Below are 26070 nucleotides of genomic sequence, written 5' to 3'. Positions count from 1 at the left end.
AGTGGATGACAAATAAGGCCGATGCATCTTCTCAAGCCAGCGAAAAGAAAAGGACAGCAATAGAGAGATGATGGGCTCAGACGAGGAGCCCGTGTGGCTGTGCAATATCTCTGGGATTGTCACTCTTCTTTTTTTTTTATTTCTTTTTTCCAACAGAGCCTACACACAGGGAACCATCCATCCTCGATCCTCTAAAGCTCATTGATCCCATCCTCATCCAGACGGAGTGAGGACCCTCCCCCCGCCCTACCGTCGCCCCACGCTCACTCTATAACCGGGATCAATGTTGATTATCATCTTTAAACTGCCCGTCTTTGACCATGCGCTCCGGGAGCCGCTGTACCCTGACGGCGATGTGGACAAGTGGAGGTTTGAGGATCTGAAGACACAAGGAGAAAGGGCTACAGTGAGTTTTGTTTTCATGCTTTTTTTTGTTTCGGAAAGGTCCTGGACATGGGGGACACATTTTATCTTGAGGATCAGTTTTTTGGCCTGTAAGAAGAGGCCTGAAACACTGCATTGGTGCATTTTCTCGCCACGCTGCCCTAAAATTTGTTACAATCTGCCTGCTGCTACTTTGCCACCAATTCCAAAGGTCCTTATCAGCATCCCTGTCCTCCATTCATCCCGCTCTCCCACCCCACACCTCCGACTCCATCCAGTCCATCACGCCTCTCAGATAGCCCCATGATCGCAATCGACACTCAAATGATGGAAGTGAATAAAACTCATTACTGACAGTCAGCGTGAGTCATAGCGGGACATTAAAAGTTGCGTCCGGGCTCGCGGTCGGTCATCCCTCAGCCGTGCTTTATGAGGGGAGACCTCGTCGGACTCTGGTCTCGCCTTTCTGCGCCAATCTCCATCAATCCACAAACACCTCTCCCCCCCCCGCCTCCCTCCTCGGCCATGCACCTTGTGTTGTCGGACATCAAACCACTTCTGCACGAGTGGTAGGAAAGTTTGTTGGTCTCGGGCGAAAATCTGCAAAGAAGTCTCTGTGTCTTGGGTTTGCAAATGTGGTTGTTGCAATAAAAATACAAGAACTGCAACATAATTTGTTTTTTTAATAAGCACCCTCTGGATGTTGAGGCCAATTGTTTCCCACACTAGAAGGGGCAGAAGAACTTTAGAGGAGCCCCCTTCCCAACCTAACGCTACATCCATTAAGCCATGCCTGAAGACACTAACCACTACCTAAACAAGTCTTTACCTAATGTAAACTAAGGCAAACCAGTGTCTCAGCCGCCGCCGTCTTAGACCTCCTCCTAACTGGCTCTGTCCTCATAAACCCAGGACCGAGAGAGGAGGATGGAGCGAGAGAGAGCAGTGTTTACCAAAATCACAGGAGCGGCTCACCTCTGATCTGCCCTGTGATAGGAGGGTGTGGGGGGGGGAGAACAGAAAGCCAGGGAGAAGGACAGCGAGAGAGAGAGAGAGAGAGGGAAACAGAGGAAAGGAGACGCCAGGGGTTACATGATTGCAGGACAAACTCATAAAAGTTCCATTAACCCACGAGGAGTTAAAGAGGCCTTGTTTTCATCCAGCAGACAGCCGTCACAAACAGAGCATCACCATAAACCCCATCCTCCCCCCTCCCGCCTGCCCGCCGCACCTCCATTTTCCTCTTGATCTCCACAGCCCGACCTCGCTCCCACAATCCTCGCCTTGTTCCTCGTCTTTTTACTTCTCTTCCTCCTTTCCGTCTAGATTCAGCACAAACATTACCGACATGGATCTATTAAAATAAGGATTACCCAATCCCCCCCCCCCCCGACCAAAACAGGACTCCAGCGTTACGCCCTCCACCCCCTTAAATCTGGGTTCCTGGTCGGTGAGTCACAACCTGAAGACGCCACGGACCTATCTGTCAGCGTCAGTCTGTCTGTCTTATTAAACCCGGCGTGCCATTCATCTACGTCTATTCACTAACGGCTAACAGGTCGGTGAGAGAAACGCACACAAACGCGATTGTGGTCTGTTTACAGACTATAAGCAACAGTGGTCAGCTTGCACACACAGACAGCATAACATTTAATTGATTAGGAGCAAAACCGAGGTCTCCATCTATGGTGGTGAGCTCATCCTGTTTTCTACTGTGTCAATATGCTGACGCGGCAGCTTTTCTTTGATTACCAGCAAACCACTGTGGCTTCTGGCAGAAACAAAACAAACGCATCACTTCCTGTTCCCCAGGGGAACACCGGCTCCTTGCAAAATGACATCAGACTAAGTATATTGGTTGTATCCGTCAGTAATTTGGTTAAAATAGTACAAACAGGTCATATAGTCATATAAGAAAAGCATCTATTGAAACTCTGTTATAGAATCCTAACAGTGTTTTTAGATATAGATGATGAAGCAAATAATCCCAAAATTATTATGAAGACAGAAGGAAGAAAACCTTTTTTTTAGTTTATTGAAGCTTAATTTATTCAGGGTGTGATATAAATGTTTTCTCATAAGATATTACAATCCCTCTTTTTACATTACAGCTCAGCAATTGAACACCATGCATGTAAACACGAAGATGTGATTTCATGATAAACATCAAGTGACTCCATCTGCCAAGGCCCAACAGTCCCCTTGAATTCAATCAAGCTGCACCAGAAGTCACATACTGATGTCAGTTTCCTATATACCCTATATATTCCTTCTTCAGCTGAAGATTATGCATTTTGACATAATGAAGACTGAATTTCCTTCAAATCTCTTTAGAACTGCATTGGGAAGCTGTGTGTCCAGGGTCAGTTTGGTCAGGAGGTAATCGTAGCGACAAATGACTTTGTCAGTGTAACTGATGCATTAAGATAAAGTTGAAATTATGTGAAACTATCCTTTCCTGCGGAGGAAATGAAGGTCTCTGGTTGCTGTTTTTAAAGAAGATACGCATGTAACTTTATATTTACACAAGATTCTAACCAAGTGATGTATTAAAATAAGATCATATTACACCATCAAGCAAAATAATCACACTTTTATTAACAAATCATGATTATCATTGCAACCCGAGTCCTGCAACCTCAGCCTTCAACTTCAAATGGATGCTTTACTCCCACAGATGTTGTCTCTTTTTCTCACTTGATGGAAAGAGACACGCACACGCACACACACACACACACACACACACACACACACACTTCAATAACCAGAGTTTTATAGTCTGGTGGAGGCCTGCACCAAGCCAAACAGTTTGACTGTTCTTTCAGATCATCCATTAAAAGCACTAAGCACAGGCTCTTAGCTCCTCTTCTGATATATACTCACAATCTGGTACCACTATCTCCCCTGCAACCTTTCCCATGGTGTATCCTTACCTCCCACATGTATCTTGCCTCAGGACCCATACACACTGATACTCATGTGGTCCTGCAAGCTATAGGCACGTGTATCAAAATGCAACTCTTTAGTACCCGCTGCTCCGTGGGGAATAGAACATTTGCTGAGTGCTGGTCCCTGCGTCGCTGCTGCTACGCTTCAGGCTTTCTGTTCCTGCACAATGGAGTTTACAGTGATAATCAAAGAAGAGTCGCCCCACGTTATTTAGAACAATGGGTCCTTGATTTCACACAGAGGTGGAACAAACAGGCCTCTCATCTCTGGTTACCATGTCCGTCCCCCCCCCCCCCCCCCCCCAACTCAAGTGAAAGCGTCCGTAGCTGTAAGCTTGAATAAACACTTTGCAGAGGGGGTTTTGCATATCCATCCATATAAGACTGTAACTGAGGCCAAAGCTGACCCATCCCAGGAAAAATATCTGAATGAATAATTGACCTTTATAAACAAGGAGCATTTTATTTGCGGATTGTGTTACGGCTGATAAATACACTTTTTAATCCAGTCCTTACACTTTTGCCCTAGCGTCTTTGGTTTTAGGAGGCCAAAGAAAAAAATTAATGCCACACTCAAATATCTTTAAATGTACGCTTGCTCACCTGGTGGCATGGAGGCCTGAGCCTTCCTGCAGCAACCATGGGTTCAGTTCCATCCTGGCTCTTTGCTGTGGGTCTTCCCCGTTCTCTCATCCCCTTTTCACACTTACTGACAATGAGGACAAAATTCCTGATAAATATCTTTTGAAAAATGCAGAGTGACCAGTTCAATTCTGGTCCACATTTGCTTAGCCGGGAGGGGACTGCAACACTTTCTGTAACATGGGTAAAATGTGTTTTTGGAAATGTGTTGGACCATTGTAGGAAAACACAAATTTTTTTATGTGGAGTCACTACACCTGTGGAAAAATTAACTTTTCATCTTCAGTTAGCATCACCAGACAACGTGCCACTGGTCGGCAGCAGTCAGCGGTCAGCAGGACGACTCAGCACTTCACGCCGAGGTTCACTGCTGCTGGTTGGGGGATGGTGGAGCGGAGACGAGGGGAAGCCCAAACACCCCGGCCCCACAGGAGAGGACCAGTGGGCTGGGTGTGACGGTCATGGGATGGAGACATAATGAGGATACATCACTGCTGCAATGAGATGCTCCATCACAGACACACACACCAAGAGGCAAGCATACAGAAGCACACGCACCTTCTATGCAGCCACATCACCAGTGGCCCACACAGATCTCACATTTCCATCACACTTGTGCTGTAATCACGGCAGCATGTGTCGAACGAGCAGCCCACTCCCACTGTAAAAGACAGCAAGCCGCCTTTCCACTGATGCGGATCCAGTGAGACTGTGGGAACAGGCTGTTTCTGTGAGCTCTGCGTTGGATCCTGGTTGATTCTCTGGGAACGAAAAGGACACAACTTTTCCTGTCGCCTTCTGCCACCACCGTTTGGCTGGCAGTAAAGCGACCGACGTGCCGTAAAATAAAAACGAGGTGTGGATAGAATTGGACTGATCTGCCAAGAGAGTCTAGTAAAATAACGCCATCGTAAAACAAAGTGCTTATTAAATAATTTGAAACAATATCGCCCCCCGATGTGGTGTGCTCTGTGAGCGGGTCGGTGAAATAAAAAGGGATCTCATGGCGAAAACAGCTGAACGGGCGAATGAAATAAACTCATTATCACCACGGTGCTGTACACGACTTCTGGAGGACCTTAGTGGCTCAGTTGTTACCAGCACCATCAAAATGACACTTGACCATTATGGGGCCATTACCTGCTTATACTTTCAAGGGACAATAGTAAAGAGAAGCAGATGTTTACAGCCTCCTCTGCATTTCTAAACTAAGCAGTCTTCCCTTTAAAAGCACTGACCAGTGTGTTGAATGTTTATAAGTCCTATGGTTCCCATAAAGTCCAACACACGCTGCTCTCACACATACACCGAAGTCCAAATGTTCTCCTGAAATTATCTGAAGTATATACAACACAATTGTCCAAGTCAGTTGCTGTGGACATTCTTCAAAGTTTTGCTAGACCCCCTAGTGAGGAGATTTCATCATGAGCATGTCAATGTCATTTCACACATGCAACAAATGCTAAACTGATCAACAAAAAAAAGAAACTTCTCAGGATGAAAAAGAGATTACACACGTATGGAAGATGCAGACGAAGATGAGACTTAAGAGCTTTTGGTGATAAGGGCTGATGCCAGTGTTGATGTGCTGTCAACAAAAAACCTGTGATTTCTGCAGCAGAATATCCCAGCTCCTGCATGCTCTGAACAATCTGGCCCTTGGCTTTTTGCTCCGAAGATTTGTTTTGTAAATGCGTCTGACCTGAACAATCTCCTGGTGCGGTCTTCATATGTGAAAGACAAGGTCCTGATGTCTGAAAATGGATTTAAAGCAATGACGCTGACAGATTTCTCTCCTGCTCATTGCCTCGAAAAGCACGAACACCATCACACACACGTCCTTTGTGTGAAAGTATCTACAGTCTTTAACCCTTGCTGTCGATGACCTGAAGTCAACACATTTCTATCAGTGCAGGGCTGATCAAGGAGTGGGACGCAGAGTGAAATAGGAGCTGTGTTATGGTTTGCAAAGCAGCATTGTCAACTGCAGTTTATGGCAGAGCGGAGTGCTGCATGCAATCATCTCATGATCATGAACCTGGCTGCTGAACTTTGAGGAGAATATGTTCTTCTTCTCCATGCTCTCTCCCTTCGGTCACCGAGCCTGTGACACAAAGTTCAGTGAGAAGATCTCAAGGATTGTATGATGTTCATTTCTCCCAAAGGAGTTCACAACAGTACTTTTTACATGTCCCAAGTATGTCCCTTTCTCAACATACGAGTTGAGCCTTTAAAAAAAAAAATGGAGCCTTTTTCGTAATTGTTTCTTAGCAGCAGGGATTTTTCTATTTCACTACCAAAACTGGCATCGCAATTTGGACTTGTATTCGAGTATCAATGATCACAGGAGCATGCACACAGTGTCATCTAAAGACTGGGCCTGCACCCAGATCTGGGGCAGGTATATTTGTGTAATTAATTTTGGGGAAATCAAATCTAAATGAACGCAAAATTTGACAACACTTGCAGCATCACAGGGCAAGAGGAGTAGAGGAAACCCTTGAAACACCTGGAGACCATGCACAGAACAGGAGATGAAGAAAGAGGGCGTGTTAGGTCAACAACTTGATCGAAGGTGTTCGTGGACAGCCTATGTTCCTCAGGGATAACTAAGGCATAGCAACAAGAAGACAGTTGAGATTCCATGATATTATGTGTTGGAGTTACATTGATCAACAGAACAAACGTTTCACTTTTATTTTTAAATAATTGGACTGTATGATGTTAAAGATGGTGACCATGACCCCAACACATGATACAATATAAACCTGCAGGAAAGTGAGAGGGCAAAAGGTCTGAAGAAGGTTCACACACCTGCCTAAAGGCTGCAGGATCAGACCATATTAATGAGGAGGGGTGTTTGAGGCAGAAATATAATTGTTTTGCGTTTTTAAATTGGTTTGCCACTGCACCAAATGCACTGCTTTACCTTTATTTCACTATTTATATGAATGTACAACGTCTATATGCTGGTTGGAGGTGGTTCAATGCAGATATTCATTCTTCTATCTTCCATTGACCCACCTGTGTGGTACTTTCCAAACTGAGCGGGAGTCTGCCTTTTAAAAGCAACGAATGGGGCAATGCGCTCTGTTTCAAACTTTTGAAGTTGCATCCGCCAGTGATGTGTCCAACATCAGCCAATGTAAGAAAACAGACTGTTATTTCCTACATGGTCTTTCACCGTTGACTTCCCTGTTTACATTAATTTATTAAATGGAGGGGAAAATCGTTTCTAATGAGAGTTAATCCCTCACCCGGCCTCCCAAAAGACTGATTTGGCGCTTGTGCGCTTTTTGCTGCAAGGCCTATGAACTAACATGCTGCAATACAGGACTTGTGCCTTGTCCTTATGTGGACATCCACGCATGTGAACAGTTTTGCATTACTCACAATGTCGGAACATGAACTTCTGGTTCGACCCGGTGTGTAGCCACCGTATCTATGAAATGTGTCGAGGTAAATCCGGTGGTCGATTCCCTTCACCACAAACCAATCCAGCACAAATGGCGCATGAATGTCCTCCCACACTTATAATGAGCTGCCATGGTACACAGAAACCTCTACTGCAAGAACCACACAATGGGAGTGTATTTGCCTTAACTATATTAATTTCCAGTCTATGGTGACAATCTCTGCCTGGATATGTGCAGGAACTCCCAGAATCATATTCGGCTCCACTGGCTTCGAACATTGCTTTAAAATGAGAGTCGCTCATCTCTTTGTACTGAATCCACCTTGCTCTGTTTTTGTTGCTCTTGTGAGTCACACACGCACGCAGCAGCCGGTCCATTTTGCTGCTGCTTATAGCCTGACTGTCTCTGGTGCACCGTAAATAATGTTGATAAAGACGCAACCGAAAACGACTTTCACGCGTCCCCCGATTGATTTAACGTGACCTCCGTTTCCAAATGATATTGGAAGCCTATTTAAACAGATGAAGGCTTAAATTGTCTTTTCTTGTATGCGCATTAATCTCCCATTCATCATCATTACTGTGTGATTGGTCCGTCCACGCCTTCGCCAGCCCCCCCTGCGTTACGACGAGGGCCTGTAAATTAGGATGTAATCCAATTTAAACAGGAGCAGCAGCCACACATCCATTTGCTGTTCTCTCTCTCTCTCTCGTCGTTTTCTTTCCCCCATCCTTGAATTTGCTGTCACTGGACAGCTGCACTGCACCGCCCCATATCAAAATGCTTTGTGCCAGTTGTGGGAGCTGGAGAGCGCGCAGCCAATTCGCACTAATAGGGTTTTATAAGGCTGACGTAATTGCTGTTATGTGCGCAATCTATGAGCCCATCATATTTTGAGGCGCAGCCATACGCGATCTTCGTGCGATTAAATGGCATGTTGTTGCTGGATTAGGCCTCTGAGGATTCAGCTGCATGAAGGGACACGGAGACCCATGCTGGTTAAATGTGGTTGGAATTTGCCTCACTTGAATGTGTCATTCTAGCACAGAGTGACGCGGGTTTAGAGGACGAGCATATCCAGCTATACCGCTCCTGTGCAACCAAACGAGACTTTCCCCAGCCTGTTAGAAAAACAATCCGCCATTGAAGCCAGATATTTGGGAGACGTGCATGCGCCTTTTGAATATTCATCTACCCCCCGTTCGATCCGTCCTTCTTTATTTTACGGCAGCGTTTTTATTACGCACCAGCCGAAAGCCATTTTTCTGCGTGACCTGTGTCCCTACCAGGCTTAAAGACACCGCCTGATAGTTTACATAAATCTGCCTTGTGCTTTCGCCCCGACCCGCGCGGCTTAAACGGTGTATTATTCCAAACATATGCATTTTAATCAGCTCGGTCACACTTACAAGAACTCCAGTTAATAAGGCCATCAATCAAACCCTTGTACTGGAGGGAGGGGGGGGGGGGGGGGGGGGGCTCATCTGGTGTGTGTGCGACACTGTGATTAGGATGAATCTTTTACCTCAGATAGCGTCTAAGGATGATGAAAATCTACCGACTTTGTGGACACGTCTGATGTCTTTCCCATCTTTTCCATTTTGAAGAGGTAACTGTATAGTGTTGTGGAAATTAATCGTCAGCTTACTCGATGGAAGACGGCGCTTTATCTAGTTTAGGTTTAAAATGGAACAGTATCTCAGTGCTGCTTGTGTGATTGGCTCCAAGTACGCATTTGGTCCTTAGGCCCCATTTACGCAAAGTGCCAGATATTTGTTCCCCTATTTTTGCAGTAACTTCTGATCTATCCCCACCCATATACCCTCCTTTAAAATGAAGTGTCTCATAATTCCATCTAAACTATCCTATTTGTGCAGTGATTCTTGGCGCTAGACTAGCACCATTTAGACATCTGCATTTATGTAATTACACAATAGACATTTATCCAGACATTATGGATATATAACTTCTGATCTAGTATCACCCGAGGCCACCAAACTCTCATTTTTTAAAACGTGATATGTGTGTCGCAGCATAAATCATCTAATCTGTTTTATTCTTCCAGTGTTCACCGTCAGATTAGCTCCAATTAGGCATCCGGATGGGCCCATGCTCGCTGAATGCTATAGACATTTCTCCAAACTTCATTAAAATCATTTTCAGTCTATCGTCATCCACGACCCCAGACCTCCCTTTTTATTAACATGTTTGTTTCTCTCAGTAATTAATCTTCAATTTGTGTTGTTTTTGCATCGTTTCTTGTGAGTTTATAGCTCCAGTTACGCATCTGGATTTCAGGGCCCATGTAATTTAAATTTCAGACTTTTCTCCGAATTTTTGTGTAATAACTTCCGATGTATCACCCACCACCCATCCTTCTTTTAAACGATAAAAACAATCTGTGTGTCTCTTTATAGCTCCAATTACGCATCTGGAACCATGCATTCAGGGCACATGCACGCTTATCCAGACATTTCTCAGAACAGTATTCCAATAACATCTATCCTTATCCTTAATCTTTTTTTTTTTTATGTGATGTCTGCGGAACACAATCAGTCCCATTACATTCGCGTAATTTGCGCAGCCCAGGTCAAATTTGGCCAATTAAGATCGCTTCTGATTGGTCGCGCCCACCCCCTCCCCCTCCCACTTCCTGAATCATCGATCTCTTCGCAACTCTAATATCTTCAGACAAGTAATTCTGTCGTGTCTATTAAGCGGTCGCCGAGAAAATATGAGTGGCGTTAACAGAGCCCGGGGACCACTTAACTGTCACGGTCAATCTAGCGGTCCCATCAGGAGGGATGGAGGCCACTGGTGTTTTGACACCGGCCACTTGAGAAGAGAATTAGTGTTATTATTGGAGAGGAATGGTGAAGCTGCTGGATGGAAAACCCAGGCTCTGGTTTGGCCCGAACGAAAATAAAACGAACTGGGGTCAAATGAAGGGGAGAGAAGTTGTTTGAAATCGTTTTTTTATTTTGTTTTCTCGGTTTAAAGTCACAGAGATTTTCTGCATCCTGCTTTTCCCCCCTGGAATGATAGAGGTGTTTATAAGACAGACTCCATTGCGCCATTGATTCTTTGACAGTGTTTATTGCAAATAAGACGTTGAGGACAAACCCAGCCAAAAAAAAGGAACAAAAAATAAAATATAAACAGAATAAAATGAAACATAATCAAGTCACTTGTTAGTCCGTTTTTCTCCATGAAATGAAATGCCACTAAACTGGTGCCACTGCAGCATTGCAAAGCGAGAACAAATAGACTAAGAGGCCTAAAGGCGTATAATGTTATCACATGTTCATCAGATTTAAGAACTGGCTCCTACACGAGAGAAGGAGGAGATGTTTGAGGTTCTGATGGCCCCTTTTGAAATAAAAAATTTCACTTCTCCAATTTGGATTTTCCTCCCTCTCTCCATCCTCTTCTGGGCACAGCTCTCCCTCCTCCCTCCTCTTCAATCCATGCGGGCTCTAGTAATCCGTTCCCTTGGCGCCTTGTTACCTTTTGGCAGCAACGATCCCTTCCTTTCTTCCTCCCTTCCTTCGTGGTATTACCATTAATTCAACACTCAAAATTCACCGGGTCGTACATATACATCACGCACTAATTTCACTTGCATCTGCACATTTCGGCTCGGTGCCGCCGTGGAGAGGGCCCCGGTGTGGAAAGCTGCTTATAATGAGACGGCCACAGTCTGTTAACAAATCCCCTTGTTAAAAGAGGAGGGATGGAAAGCATCCTTCCCCCAGTTTCTAACCGTACATGTAGGTCGATTTGGACGCGTAAAGAGACAAGTGATGATACAAACCTTAACGCCATCCATCACGGAGATTTAAACGTTTCACACAATTCCCTTTCCTCTCGCACATCAAAATCTTCTAAAAATCAAATCTGGTTTTGTGTCCATGCCGCTATATTTCATCCCGCTGTCCTGGCTCTGCGGAGGGATTATTATTTTGTTTTACTAGTGGAAGATTTGCTGTGCGTCACGTCGCTGAAAATCTGGCTAATTTTCTTGCCTCAAATTTGAGCTGGTTTTCACTGCTTACAGGCTACCTCTTCATGCTGTTTCATTCCTGATCATATAATATGTTAGGTTTAAAAAGCTCATGGTTAAGGCGAATATAGAGCAAGAGTTTTGTTTGTTTTGGTCTTATCTGGTCAGGGACACTTCTTCCCTCTGGTCTAATGTCACAGATGAAGATTTGCTGAGCACTGAGGGCGTGAAAGTGACAAAAGCGTCAGTCCGGCTGGTTGGGGAGCAGACGAAGTCCGAGCCTGGGGGCCTGGTCGAGATCCCGTTGGATTGACTGGAGTGACAGGCCAGGCAGGAGCATGGGGTTCCCCCGGGGCCGAGGCCGTGGGGCGGCCCCGGGTACAGGGAGGGGTGTCTGAAGGCGCACAGGAGCTCCGGCCTCTGGTATGGGTGGGACAGCATCCGGAAGCTGTCGAGGGAGCGCAGTGGGTTGGAGAAATGAGTGGCGGCCGGAGCCGAGCCAGCACCGACCCCCAGGTGGGAGTAGTAAGGCAGTGGCAGGTGGGATGGGAAGGGGTAGGGCAGGTTCCCGGTGGCGGCTGCGTGGCTCATCATGTATGTGTAGAAGGCCGGGTCGGCGGGGTGAGGCCACGTCATGGCCAGACGCTGGCGCTTGTCTTTCATCCTGCGGTTCTGAAACCACACCTGGTACAGAGACACAGCGGGTCAAATATTAACCACACCGACAGCCATTTGTAGAGAGGCAAGCCCCAGTTAAAACAACAATAGGCATAGTTCCGCTTTTACGTACGAATTTGTATTTGGGTAGTTTTTACGCATTGGAATACACAGGAAAATAAACGAGACATATTGCTGTTTATATTTGTTATCTAGTCAGTTGAAAAATTAAGTAAATATTTATAAAAAAATTATCCAGGCCTCTGCTGCATTATACCCTCCGTCTGGAGGGTTTAGTCTTTTCAACTTGATTTTGGACTTTTCTTTGTCTTTGGCTTATTGGTGTATTCTCCCATAGGTTTTTTTTTTCGTGACCGGTTAGCTATTATAACGCAAAGCGGTTTGCACCCTTTCCAGTTTTATCTTTAAAAACACAAGCTGACGTAATATGAGCACGTAATCAAGCCACAGAGGCCTACTGCTCCTCGGACCTCCCGTCGCCTTACCTTGATGGTGGTTTCAGGCAGATTTAATGCGGCCGCCAGTTCGCATCTCCGCGGCCTGGACACATAGTTCTCCCGGTAAAACTCCTTCTCCAGCCGCCCGATCTGCTCCCGGGTGAACGCCGTCCGGTACCGGCGAATCTGGTCTGCTGAGTAGGACAGAGAGCCCTGGCCTGGCATGTTCTTACCTGGGTCAACACCCAGGTCGCTCGGGTGCCCCGGAGAATCTCCATTTCTACCTGAATGGATATGCAGAAAAAATAATTCATTCATAATTAATATTGACTGCAAAACACGTCTAGTAGAGTCATTTAAATGCAACACGGAGACGTTTCATTCCGTTCATTCGTTTCGTAATGAATATGCCGTTTTTTTTCACAGTTGACATTTGAAGACTAATTTCATTATTTCCTCATTGATTTACTTTTAATATTAAAAGGCCTTGCTGACATTTAGCTCAGGGAGATCAGCTTCTTTATTTTTTGTGGAGTACCTGCTAATATTTTCATCGCCCAACAGAGTCTATTGATAAAACCAGAATTGTAGATCACTAAAAATGTGAATTATCAAGTTGCATTGTTTGTCATCCGCTGCACACTCTTGGTCTGAGGAAAACAGCAACTACACATTACTGAGATACATATTAACATTCATATTTTTCTGAAATTATTTTAGCATGTGACACATCAGCTCAAATATTTACATTAATTTGAATAAATGGGCTCATGTCATTTTGGTGTAGGATATTTGCTGAAAATTGTGTCTAGAAAATGCCAGAATGAAATCCTAGATAATTTCCGTGTTTGGCCTTTTCTTCACATTTTAGCTTGTGGTTTAAATACAATCCTGTCCTCTTCTTCATGCCTGTAATACACGCATGGTTCGATTTGCTGTGCGAGTGACTCTTTGTCAAAGTCAGAGAGGGAGAATGTCTGGTTGGACTGTGGGTGTCACCTCAGCATGTTTCCAGCCACATTGGTCACTTGACAGAACAGCTGTGCAGCGTAGCCTGCAGCTATACATGTGTTTTATTGTCATTGAGGATAAACGGTATATAATTGAGTATAGATTTACATTATTTCTTTATTTTCATATGTTACTTTTCAAAAGCTCTGCATGCATGTGGCATTTAGTTTTTTACCGTAACAGCCTCTGTTCAGCCGCTGGCATCCACCCACCTTCATTAACCAACACCATGCAATCACAGAAAACCTGCAGTGGCATGCAGCTCCCAAACACAGCCTCTATACGCACCTTTCGCTGTTGGGTAGTCCATGCTCTCAGGCGTGCAGCTCACATCGATTTCCTCATAGAAGTCCGACTCTGTGTCCGAACTGCTGCCATCTTTTTGGGGGTGATGATTCCGGTGCCTCTCTCCAGTGGAGGACGCGCCAACTGGCCTCACGTCGGCGGCGCACATATTCCTCCGTGCGCTCTCCTCCTGCGCCGCCAGCTCGCTCCTGTCCCGGCAGTAGGGCGCCGCGCCGGGGCTCAGGCAGCTCCTGTGGCTCGGCTTTCCCTGCGGCTCTCGTCCGGGAAGCCCGATGGCTTCCGACAAATTAGCAGAGCCGCTCTTGCCAAGCTGACCTCCCTCCGCCAGCATCACCATCTCCTCTCTGCTTTCCATCACAGGCACGACTTTTAGAAACCCCCGACTTTCGGAGAGCACAAGCCGTCACAAACCAAGGCAATGGTTTCAGGTTGGAGGGGTGTGTGCCTGCGTGCGTGTGTATGTGTGTGTTAGTGGGTGGGGGGGTTAGTCCCAGGGAGAAGGAGAGGCTTCTGAAAAAGAAGGGGATTCAATCCGGTCTGACCCTGAGAGGAGAGCGCTTCAGAGTGCGGAGAGAGAGCTCTGGGAGGGATCACCATTTACCCTCTCTCTCTTTCTTCCCCCGGAGCTGTCATTCTTAATAGGCCAGTCGTCATGATGGGTCCCCCCCTGATGACGACACGCATTGATTGGATGTATGGGAAAACAGAAGGCGAAATGGCAGCCTCGAGATGGAGGTGGTGGGGGGGGGGGGGGGGGGGGGGGCATAATGGTACAACAAGCAGCAATAAAACCAAAAACAGAGCATCTGTCTGTATCCATCTAAAAACAGAACGGCACCAATATATATGATCCACAATAATATTCCATCAGATTATTTTCAAGGTTTAACTTGATGCACCTTAAATGGAGCTTTGTTTTATACCTTTGCGCAAAATTGACAATAATAAATGAGTTATTTGCTTCCATTTAGTGAACCCCCCCCCCCCTCCTCTCCTCATTCCTCTCTTATCCGTCGAGCCCTTCTTATTCTCACCTTAAGTGGAGTCAAGTTGAGTCCTCGGAGGTCAAGCCTAGTGGTCAGAGTTTAGATAAAAAGCCATTTGACATGAAGTCTTTAAAGTCAACAGAGCACGTATGAGAGGAGTCAGCCAGGCACAAACCCCAATTCATCATGTCTGCCCTGAACAACTTATAAAGCCCGCCGTAGAATTGCCGTAAAATACATCACATATATATCAATTTAAATAATGGTTAATTTGCAAGAAATAAGAAATGTCTCCATTACGTATTAATTCAAGCAGTAAAAATGTAACCTTGATGTTTTGTTGCTGTGACAGAGCTTCAGCAATGCTCAGTGCGATACGTTCAAGGTAGTGGCAGTTTCCCAGATCTAATAATGCAGTTTAAATTTTTTTGGAGACTTTCTAAATTAAATGCCTCGTCTTTTCTTTTGTTTTCAGCAGGAAATATAGGCCTGCTAATGCTCCACTCTTCCTTCTGTTAGCAGAAAGCTCTAAATCGGGATTTAACGCAACTTGCAGCAAATGGACTTCCATCACACGCTTGGTGCTGTTGAACCGTGGAGGATGCAGTTTACAAGATGTCCACATGCAGGATGCTGTCAGACGGTGACGCCTGTTTAACATGTGATTCATCCAGCTCAACTGTATTCCAAGTAGTCCTATATAACTGACCAATGCTCAGAAGTGACTTTATACGCATGTTCTCATCGCTGAAGTCAGGAGCGAATTAGATTAGATAGAACTTTACTAATCCACACATAGTGGAAATTCACTTCTGACACTTTATTGATCCTGGTCAAAAAATTAAATTGTATAGATATTAGAATATATACAAAATACAGTTGGTTTTGGATCTTTTGATGAAGAAACAATTTATTATGGTCGCTTAGTGTTCCCTATATTAACCATTTGATCCGTCTTTTACATTTCGTGCCACTGTATTTATTCTGCGTCATCACGGCTGTAACTCGACCACACCTGACGCCTGAACTGAAAGACTTCAATCCTTTTTAAAAGCTGATGTGGGATCTGCAGCTGCAGGGCATGGTGCGTGGCGGTTCCCTTCAGTTGCGAATGATAACTGTGTGTGGGGAGGTGGAGTCGTGTGGTCTCACGGGGGGACTTAAAGAGGGAAGGGAGGCAGGCTGCAGAGGATGGAGCCTCCGCTGTCCTTGTGCGCCCTCGCCTGTCCGAAAGAGGAAAAGGCCCCGAGCGACGGCTGCCTCCGCCTCCCTCACCCGGCAGCACACAGCTCTGAGGGAAATTCCTTTGGCTTTCTCTCCCCCAACTCTCTCATCTGGCCTGCTGGAGGAAACAAAGTCTCTCTCTCTGACTACTTGATGTTTCTTCTCTGACTTCTCTAAAAACCTTAACTTAAATAACTAGGCTAACCAAAGTTTAACATCTGATTCAAGTTGTATAACTTTTACTATCAGTAACTTTTCAAACAGTCAGTGCGAATGTGCCATTAATGGAAATGCACAAGATTTAAGGAGCTTCTCAGGCGAACCATAAATATCTTGTTCAGTCAGAGGAGAAAAGAAACTGGGATTTGTTTCGTTTTGGTATATTAGTCACAGGGGGCAAAGCCATGGACCTGGAGATCTTTATAGCCTGTAATGGGTTAATTAAAAATATGTTAACTGATAAATTCGGGTTAATCTTTCAAAATTTCTTGTAGATCAATATTTTGGTCAGTATTTGAATGTTAAAGTGAATGGCTTCACTGCTGGAGTTGATGCGGCGTTGAGGCTGCGTAGGCAGATTATTCGACAAGAAAGTTTCTTGGTGTACTTTTAAATCTCAAGGAATTGGTTACCATGCAGTGATTCGTTGAACCGCCCCAAGGTGGCACAGATCCCATTGTTTTCCTTCTAACCGGGGGTTGTGCAATGGGTCGTGGCCAGGGCAGATGGGATCTTGTGATCATCCGGAGATAACACCCAGAGAAGCTCTTGCGCAACACATGAATGACCTTGCGGCTTTACAGTAGTGTCACTTATATTGTGTGTGTTTTAGATAGCGAAGGACAGAAGATGGGTTTGGAGGGTTTGCTGATTGTGGAATCGCTTTCATATTCACGTGATGAATTGTGTACAGGGCAGATGCATCTTGGAGGGTTTTAGTCTGCAAGCTGCACATGTCTCTGAGGCAGAGGAACAGAAAACTGGACTGCAGGCTCGGCTCTGCCTCAGTGTCTCGGTTTGCGAGGGGAGATCAAAGAGGGGGGGAGCGCCCCCCGCGGCAGACACTGCAGAATGCGCCCCTCAGTTTTACTAGCCAGCCCAACTTGAACTTGACCATGGAGCGTGCGCAGTACGCATGTAATCCAGTCCATGGCCCTGGCAGAGCAGAACCTGCCAGGATTGCACACTTTTTAAAAGTGCAAAAAGTGTTTCAGTGTGAGGCAGAATATAGCGTGCGGATGGGTTTGGTTGACGCTCAGTCCGCCGCTGGCTGAGGCGCACCGCGATCCACAGAAGCTGGAGGAGAATTCAAAATCCCGAGCCTCTCCTTCATTATACCGACCCCTCCCGTCGCCACTGCTTCAACTTGGCCTTGAAACGGGATGACGCAGCTACCAGAGATTTAACTCGCTGACCTTGGAGCGAAACAATGTCCTGATGACTATACAGCTGTAAGCGCTGTAAGACCCACTTTTATCGCTCACCTCTATACTCCATCCTGCAAACAAGCCTCTCCCGTGCTATTACAGGAAAGGCTCAGCTTAGCCTCTGAGATCAGGCCTGAATCCCCATTAAAGGGGAGAAACATCATGGGGGTATGGCTTACCGCCAGTCCAGCAGTAGCAAGGCAACACACCAGGTGCAAAGCCCTGACGTTTCACAAGAGTGCATGCAATTCTTTAGGCTGGTCTGTGCGTCCCTGGCATCTTTGAGCAAGGTGATATTTACAAGTCTGTCTGGTTGCAAATGGGTTTTTATTTTTAGACACTGTTGCTGGCATCAGTTCCACAACAAAAGTCCCCATAACTGTTTTCTTTTTAGTTTTCTGTCACTTTGGCTGGTAATGGTTGACCATAGGGCTGGGGATGTATTTCTAGAAATATCCTCTATAGATTCAAAGGTTCTGCTGTTTGTGCAGTTCGGGTGCTGATGTTGTGCGGGTGCATTTCAGCATTCAGGTGTCACCCAGCTGATGTGCATGTGATTGAAGGGTGTGTTTGCACACCGAAATGAGCACAGCGTCTCTGAATCATTTCTTGCGAATCTGAGATTGAAATGTTGTTTTATAATTAGTTGAGTAGTGCGAAACGACAGATTGGGGTGGACAAGTGATTTTGAGTTTCAGTTAAACCGTGTTGGATTATGTTCCATGCGCTATAGTTCGAATTTGGATTAGGTTTGTAGTCCTGTAAAACCCACAAGTGTTTGTCAAACACTTTTCAATCCCTGCTCGTTCCTAGCAACCAGTATTTTGAATTAATGAAACGACCAATTATCAATCATAAATTATAAACCATATATATAACTATATAATAGATTTTATGAAACCACTTGACGTGTTTTCAAAAGTAAATTATGCCTTTTTTAAAGGTAACCAAACTAAACACGAAACATCGTCACCTACGTTATTTTTAATTCCACCAAATTAAAGAATCTCCGACATGAACTTTCAAAATAAAAGGAAATGTTTTCAGTTGACTGAACCTCTGTTTTCTATAAACATATTAGGATGAATTATCAATAAAGTTTAATTATCCAATAATTCGTTTTTATTTTACTTGTTTGGAGCAAACAGAGAAACTAGCCTAATCCATTAAGATACAGGCCATTTATATTTTAATACAAGCGTCGCCGTTAGTTAACTATATTCACTACCCTATGTTATACCATGTTATTTTCCCAACAAGGAAACGACAAAACTATAGAACTATCACATGTCTGTGGGATATTTGACGCACGAATTACTCAATTTAAATGGAGCTCATTTGAAGACTATTTGTTGCGGATCCTGGAGCTCAAATAGAAATGTTTTTTAGGCCTCCTATTTAAAATGCAAATTGTACAAAGTTAAAGGCAAGAATAGGACCTTTAAGACTATACATGTAATATCTAAAATAATATTTGGAATGCTTCGATTACAACCATCGTGCCATTTTCTCCAGCGACTAAAGGAAACAAAGGTGCATGTTTTAGTGTTCGTATTAATCCAGAACCTTTTTTGCATCCTGGTGGTTTGCAGGTAGACTATTTATATATTAGTGATGACATTTAAACCACTGTTTAAGTTCCTTCCTGCGGCAACAATCAAATATCCAGCCCGCACGCCGTGGAGCAGAGTACCGGCTGACCGCTCAGTGAAACAAACTGCAGACCTTAATACTCACTGAGATTCCGTGTATGTAAATAAAGGATTTCATGTGCAGCTCACAGGCTGTAGCTCTGGCAGACTGTTAACGCAACGTTTAAGACTGAAACAGGGCGAAGTGTTTGCGCGTCAAAGAGCCCTGTGCACCACACAGGGACCCTCAGCTACATGTGGACCTATGGCTTACAGTGAAGGGGATATTTGTATTATTATTATTTTATATTCACCGTGGGCGTCTTACCAAGGGGGGGGAAGAAAACTGGAGAAGTCAAGTGTGCGACCGCCCTGTGGTTCACTGCTCCGACCACAAAAACATACTGGCTCTTATGTTTAAACAACTTTGTGACAGCTGTCTGCTTTCAACACGTGTCATCATCAACACTCATATTTGACTGCATGTACTTCGCCTTAGCAGCCCGTTTAATAAAACCATTTTCTTTACACTATTAACGATGGCCATTTATAGCTGATCATAACTTTATATTGGAGCCTTCCACTGCTTTGCCCAGGCTGCAGGCCGGGGAATAAATGCACCCTTTCTTTCCCCGGCTGCGTAAAGCCAGTACAAACGGTGGGCTGAACAAGCTGCGCTGCCAGCTCCCAGAAGTGCAGTCCTGGGCCCTCCGGTGATCCTTCAGATGGATCAGCGAGGTCCATATCAAAATCAAGAATCATTTTATGATTACATGGTGATCTCTGTAGGATCATGTTTCCCCCTTTGCCAAAGTCATCATCTAGGTTTCCCCACACATTGTCTGATAGGAATTTAACACTGCATAATAAATGCCTGTTCTCAACGGGATTACCTTTGGCACACAGTGTTTTAAGTTGAAGTTCATGGCGTCTTGTGCGTCTGTTTCTGGCGGGACAGTTCGTGCGCCCCTCCCGTTGCTGTTGGGTTCATTGTACTTTTAGGATGTCTCATGTCTGGAATGACCACATGTGCGCGCCGGCGGCCACCTTGGCGAGGACTCAGGGCTGTTGTGACTGCAAAACGTTACCAAATAGTCGAATGGCACAATAAATATACGCATAGATAAAGGATCCAGACTAGAACAACTCGCGGCAGCATAACTGACGAAGCACAAAAGCGCTATTGTGATGAAAATAATGTGGGTTGATTTCAGATCTAACTTGACATCTAACATGACAGCAGCAGCATTCATTTATTTTGAAGTACAGTTTGATTACATTGAATTAAACGCCGCAGGCCAGTGTGCGCTACAGGCCGGGCCTCGTACTCCATGAGTCATGCTTGTTGCAGCATGTTGCCACTGAGGGATTGCATGATTTATCCTTCCTCATATGAAGAACTTTTTATGTTGGATTTCGCCTCCTGAAATTGAGAAAATACAGAAACTCCGACTCATCTTATTGAGGATATTGCCCAATGTTTGTCGCGCTCGGTGTATTGAGCCCAATTGTGCATGTTTTCTCCTTCGATGTCTTTTATAAGCATTGTTAATCAATCTAGGCTCTGTAATTCAAATTCACAGAGGACATTCTTAATATAAACCCAATCAACCAACAGCAAGTTCCAGCTATTAATCTTCCAATTGTCCATGATTATTGTTCACTTGTTTGCACATCACAATAAACGGCAAAGCCTGTTTTGTAATGGTTATTAAAACATTAATATTTTAAATATATAAAATTAAAGGGTTATTTATAATGATGCACTTGCCCTCGTTGATTTTTAGTTTTTGTTGATGTTACCACACGCAATCTTTGTTCTTGGGAAGTTAAACTAATTTTAATCCACCAAGGTTCCACTGTATCTTTTGGTTCCAGTTCTCGTGCTACAACACAAACCCAAAACATCTCAGATTATGTGTAGTAGATGATAATTCAAAGTAGTTTGTAAAATAGTTTTTTTATTTTTTGTTTGTTATTTAAAATATAAAATTGAAATGTGTCTTTAAACTATTTGAATCCTTTTATTAATTCGAAGATTAGGTTTTATTTCATCAATAGAAGCAGATGAGAACCAAATCGTTTAGACTTGAACGTCTGAATCCGTGTTTACGCACGGCACTGGCACCTTCTGTTTCTTTTGGTTAACAAAGAAATGGATTATATATGTATGCACATTGATTTTATTTTTACATACAATACAAATGCCCCCCATTAGGCCGCAGCTCATGTTGAAAGTCTGCTCACAAATCCAGTGAAAGCTGCACCACGTCCATTTCCTCCAACACAGAATAGACACAGAGCCATTGGTCGTAAACACACAGCAGCAGACCAGACACAAACACACTCACGTACATATACACACACACGCACACAAAAACACACTCACGTACACACACACACACACATACACACACACACACACACACACACACACACAAACACACACACACATGCACGTCTATCCAGTCCTCTCTTTTCAGAGATCAACATCGTTTTCACACGTATATGTCAAAAACACCCCCCAGAACATCTACAAACACACAAATCCAGAAAAACTCTAAACACTCCTTTTTATATTATCCAACGCCGGCTTTAGACGCAGCCCCTCCGTGAAGCGGGTCCAGACTAAATCGTGAGACTGAAAACAAAATGATAGTAAAAGTTAATGTCCTCCAATAGCTTTTCATTGGGACAGGAATTCTCACCCCTCTTCCGCTCTTTTCAGGCGCTCAGACGGTGCCTTCAAAGCCTGAATGGCCCGACAGGCTGCATGGCGAGACGGCAACTTTCAACTTGACCTTGGCCTCCAGCCGCGTCTACCTCCTATGTTAGAAACCCGCTCGCATGCACAGAGGCGCAGACTCCAGAGCTGTTTTGTGCCTTTGCATATTGTTAACACGTGGAGAGCCTGGAATATTCGCCTATTTTTCTACATTTCCTTTAGTTTTGACCTGAAACCGACGAAGAGCTGGTTTCTACGTGGCCTTGTTATGAGCGTGTTCAAAAGTCACTTGCATGCATAACTTGAAATACCTGGAATCTGTGGAATACCTACACTCGTGAACAGTTCTTCTTTATCTCGTATGCAATGCACCATTTCTGCGGTGCGTTATGCGCCTCCGTGCGTATTCTGCACCGTGTGGGTATCAGCTGCAACACAGGCGTCTAATGCCTCGAGGAGCAATTTTAACATTATATTTGACGAAAGGAAATCCCCTTTGTCGATTTGCTGTGTAATGATTTCCAGTTCGACGCAAACAAAGGCTGGTCAGTGTGCGTCGGTAAAGGGCCACAGGCAACACACATTAGTCATGTGTACACACTGAATAATTGCTGTCTGCAGAAATGCTCGACCACTATTTAGTAATCGGCTTAATTTTTAAGCTTTAAATATCCGAAGAGCAACCAAGTAAAGCCTAACAACACGTGGTTCTATTATTTAGACGCGTTTATGATTAAATATAACCTCGTATGATAAGACCACACTAATTTGGATCTGTTTTTTAAAAAAAGGCACAATATTCATCTCGCATGAAGCCCACACGACAAAAGCTGAATCCCTTGATAGATACGGTCATCTTATTCGCCGCATTTTTCTCCATTTAATTATCTGCACTGGGTGATGTTTACCGTCCTCTTTGCATAGCCCCGTCACGTGACATATTCTGGGCCAATGGCTGTGCAGCCTTCAACCGATCTGGTGCGCGTCAGAGAGCCTTGACTCTCTGGGAACCAGTATCTCCTTTTTTCAGTCTGTGGTCTTTTTTAAAAAGAGCCAGAAGCTCTAATGTTGGATGCCGTGCTATGACAACGTCACTACTGCTCCGTCCGCGCTGGGTCGACCCGTCGGTGATGTTCCTCTACGACAACGGCGGAGGTTCCGATGAAGTGAGCAAGAACATGGAGGGTTTCCCCGGTGGCAACTTTGCTGCGAACCAGTGCAGGAATCTGATGGCGCACCCCGCGTCCCTGGCACCCAGCTCGGCGTACTCCTCCAGCGACGTGCCAACCTCAGGCATGGGCGAGCCAGTGAAGCAGTGCAGCCCGTGCTCTGCCGCCCAGAATTCCTCCAGCGCGTCCCTGCCGTATGGGTACTTCGGTAGCAGTTATTACCCGTGCAGAATGTCGCATCACAGCAGCATAAAACCGTGTGGCGCGCAGCCCCCCTCTGCGTACGGGGAGAAATACATGGACACATCTGCCTCGGGCGACGACTTCGCCTCTCGGGCAAAGGAATTCGCTTTTTATCCGACCTACCCCTCAGGCCCGTACCAACCTGTTCCCAGTTACCTGGACGTGCCGGTGCCAATCAGTGCGCCGTCAGAAGCCAGACACGAGTCCCTGCTGCCTATGGAGAGCTACCAACCGTGGACTCTCGCCACCAACGGGTGGAACGGCCAGGTTTACTGCGCCAAGGAGCAGCCCCAGCCCGGGCACATGTGGAAGTCCTCCATACCAGGTAGGACATACATTCCTCTTTCACCGGACAGAGCAGAATTATTCAGAATGAGGCGGACTAAATGTAATTTACTCTGTGGGATAATCTGTTTATATCAGAACTAGAGAAATAATATAGATTCACCTTTGAAATTAAGTTTTTCTTAACAATGTGATTTAAAACGGTCCCTACTGGTGTGATTCGTTTTTAGAATAAATATCCTTACATATTTTCCATGCAAATATTATGGAATCATATGAATTGGAAATGTGTGGATCACTTATTAAGACAATTTAATTTCTAGAAAGGACGAAATCATTGTCTGAATGACTGTGATAGAGCCACTTGTTGAGAGGCAGCTTATGACAGCTCTTTTTCCCCCCTTTAAGACGCAGTGTCCCACACCGGGGGAGACTCTGGCTCGTATCGACGTGGACGAAAGAAACGCGTGCCATACACCAAGGTGCAACTGAAGGAACTCGAGCGCGAGTACAATGCCAATAAATTTATCACGAAGGACAAACGGAGGAGGATATCCGCGCAGACCAACCTGTCCGAGAGGCAGGTCACGATATGGTTTCAGAACAGACGCGTAAAGGAGAAGAAAGTTGTCCACAAATTGAAAACCATCAGCTAGTTCCATTTTTTTTTCTATTACGGACAACATCTGTGGGAGAAACTACTACTACAACACTTACTCACACACACACACACGCTCACACACACACATACACTCACACACTTGGACTTGTGAATTGGATTAACGCAACTCCTTCCTGACTGAACATGATTTATTTGTGTGTTTCCAAATGATTTCCCGGAGCTTCTGGAACTGCAAACAAATAATTCGCAGGCCCCTGAATGCTGGACATCTCCACTTCCTGCCACTTATTTGTATTTTATCTTTTATGGAAGTGGAAAAGAAAAGAGAAAATATAACACTTGCAGTATGTGTGACTTCTTTTTGTCTTCCCACCCTGTGGCATGCTCAAATCTTTACGCAGGACCCCAGTTCGGAAAGGTGGGCGCCACCGAGCTACGCCTTTATCTTCAGCTTTAACTAGAGAAATGATAGAGGCGAGGATTTCACAGGAAGTGACGGATTTGGACCTTGGGGATGTTAAATATTAATCTCTCCTAACTACTTCGTTAAACACCTACTCACGTGCTTTGCTTGTATGAAGTTTTGTCTTATCATATGGACCCGTCATTATCCAATCCATGGTGCAGTTCCATGGTAATGCTTAGATAATCATCCGGGAAATGTGTTTATATCGATCATAACTTTTTATAATGTGTGCGTTTCCATGTGGTTGTGTATATAAAGTAAATTCCGGCATGATACCCAGGTTATTTGTGTGTGCGTCTAATATGTCGGTGTTTAAAGTCCCTTCCAATAAAATGTGGACCTGGTTGAATTATCTTTTTGAAAATGGTTAGTTTCATAGTAGCTAAACTTTTTATTTTTAAGCTCAACCACATTATCTTTTGAATGAAACGTCCTATCATTACTAAAAAATCTTACTTTAAGGCCCAGACTCATAAATTAGGTTTAAATATATTGAAGGTGTCGTGTTGTGGATTTTATTGGGTATGTAGCCCCCTAAATATTAATAAGCAGAAGTGTTTGGAAATTGAAATATTCGAAAATGTGTTGTAGTGCTGTGCTTGACTCTAGCAGAGGAGAGAACAGGTCTGTTGCAGCTGGTCTGTGCTGAAATATAGGCTGACATCGCCATCTAGCGACGACTTTGTGAAAAACTCAGATGGACCTACTCCGAGTTAAAATAATAGAATTTATAAAAATAAGATAAAAATGTCAAACAGCGAAGGTTGTAATAACTATTTCCTATGATAAAATACGATTATGTTGCATTATATCATAATAATTACCTCCATTTTATGTGTGGATAGCTGCCGTAATAAACGGGTGCAAATTGCAAAATTATCTTAACACTAAACATAAACTATAAATATCCATATTTTACTCCTCTTGATGTGACTTTACAATATATATAAATATTTGTATATTAAAATTATCCCAAGGACATTTGATCTTAAAGCGGACTGATACGAACTAACTATTATTTTCTCTCAAAAGTAATTGTCTCACGGTTCTTTTTTTAAAAAGTATCCTTATGGACATTATAATTTTGACATACATTGAGCCATAAGACACGTTTTGGTATGACTCACCCTTTTATTAAATTGCTGTACTGTTATGTTACCTTATATGTTTACTGAGATGGAACATTTTACGCACAAAGCTGACGTATAGAACAAAGGGAAATGGACCAATACATTTGGCCATCACGACTGTCTAAATATCCCGTGTATACTTACATAGATATGTGGTTGGCTTAAATAGCCTACCACTGGTTATCAAATTATTTTGTTATTTATATGCCTGTTAAGTATTCTGCAGGGTTATAGTTCTAGCATTCTGTACGTTTTACGCAATTAAATGAATCCAAAAATAAATAAAATGCAATAAACACACAACAGTGGCGTATATGTGCGGCTACAGGTGAAAATT

The 26070-nt window shown here is 44.3% G+C and overlaps 2 protein-coding genes across 4 annotated transcripts; one reads left to right on the top strand and one right to left on the bottom strand.

Annotated features, from left to right (window-relative positions):
• Positions 1-11549: 11549 nt before the first annotated feature.
• Positions 11550-14180, bottom strand: evx1 (even-skipped homeobox 1). 3 transcript variants are annotated; one of them, XM_062410456.1, is made up of 3 exons: positions 13804-14180; positions 12557-12788; positions 11550-12077 (listed from the first exon to the last, which is right to left on the bottom strand). In XM_062410456.1, exons 1-3 carry the CDS (start codon positions 14178-14180, stop codon positions 11550-11552), a joined length of 1137 nt encoding a protein of 378 aa, XP_062266440.1. The 3 variants fall into 3 exon arrangements, with proteins under 3 accessions (XP_062266440.1, XP_062266439.1, XP_062266442.1); XM_062410455.1 differs by having other exon boundaries at positions 12557-12792; positions 13808-14180; XM_062410458.1 differs by having other exon boundaries at positions 12557-12702; positions 13808-14180.
• An 8704-nt stretch (positions 14181-22884) lies between these two features.
• hoxa13a (homeobox A13a) lies at positions 22885-24875 on the top strand. The gene is made up of 2 exons (XM_062410054.1): positions 22885-23555; positions 23924-24875. Exons 1-2 carry the CDS (start codon positions 22901-22903, stop codon positions 24169-24171), a joined length of 903 nt encoding a protein of 300 aa, XP_062266038.1. The 5' UTR covers positions 22885-22900; the 3' UTR covers positions 24172-24875.
• The last annotated feature ends 1195 nt before the right edge of the window (positions 24876-26070 follow it).

This window comes from Platichthys flesus, chromosome 17 (assembly GCF_949316205.1).
Source record: "Platichthys flesus chromosome 17, fPlaFle2.1, whole genome shotgun sequence".
NCBI classification, from domain to species: domain Eukaryota; kingdom Metazoa; phylum Chordata; class Actinopteri; order Pleuronectiformes; family Pleuronectidae; genus Platichthys; species Platichthys flesus.
This window is presented reverse-complemented; position numbering and strand designations above follow the sequence as displayed.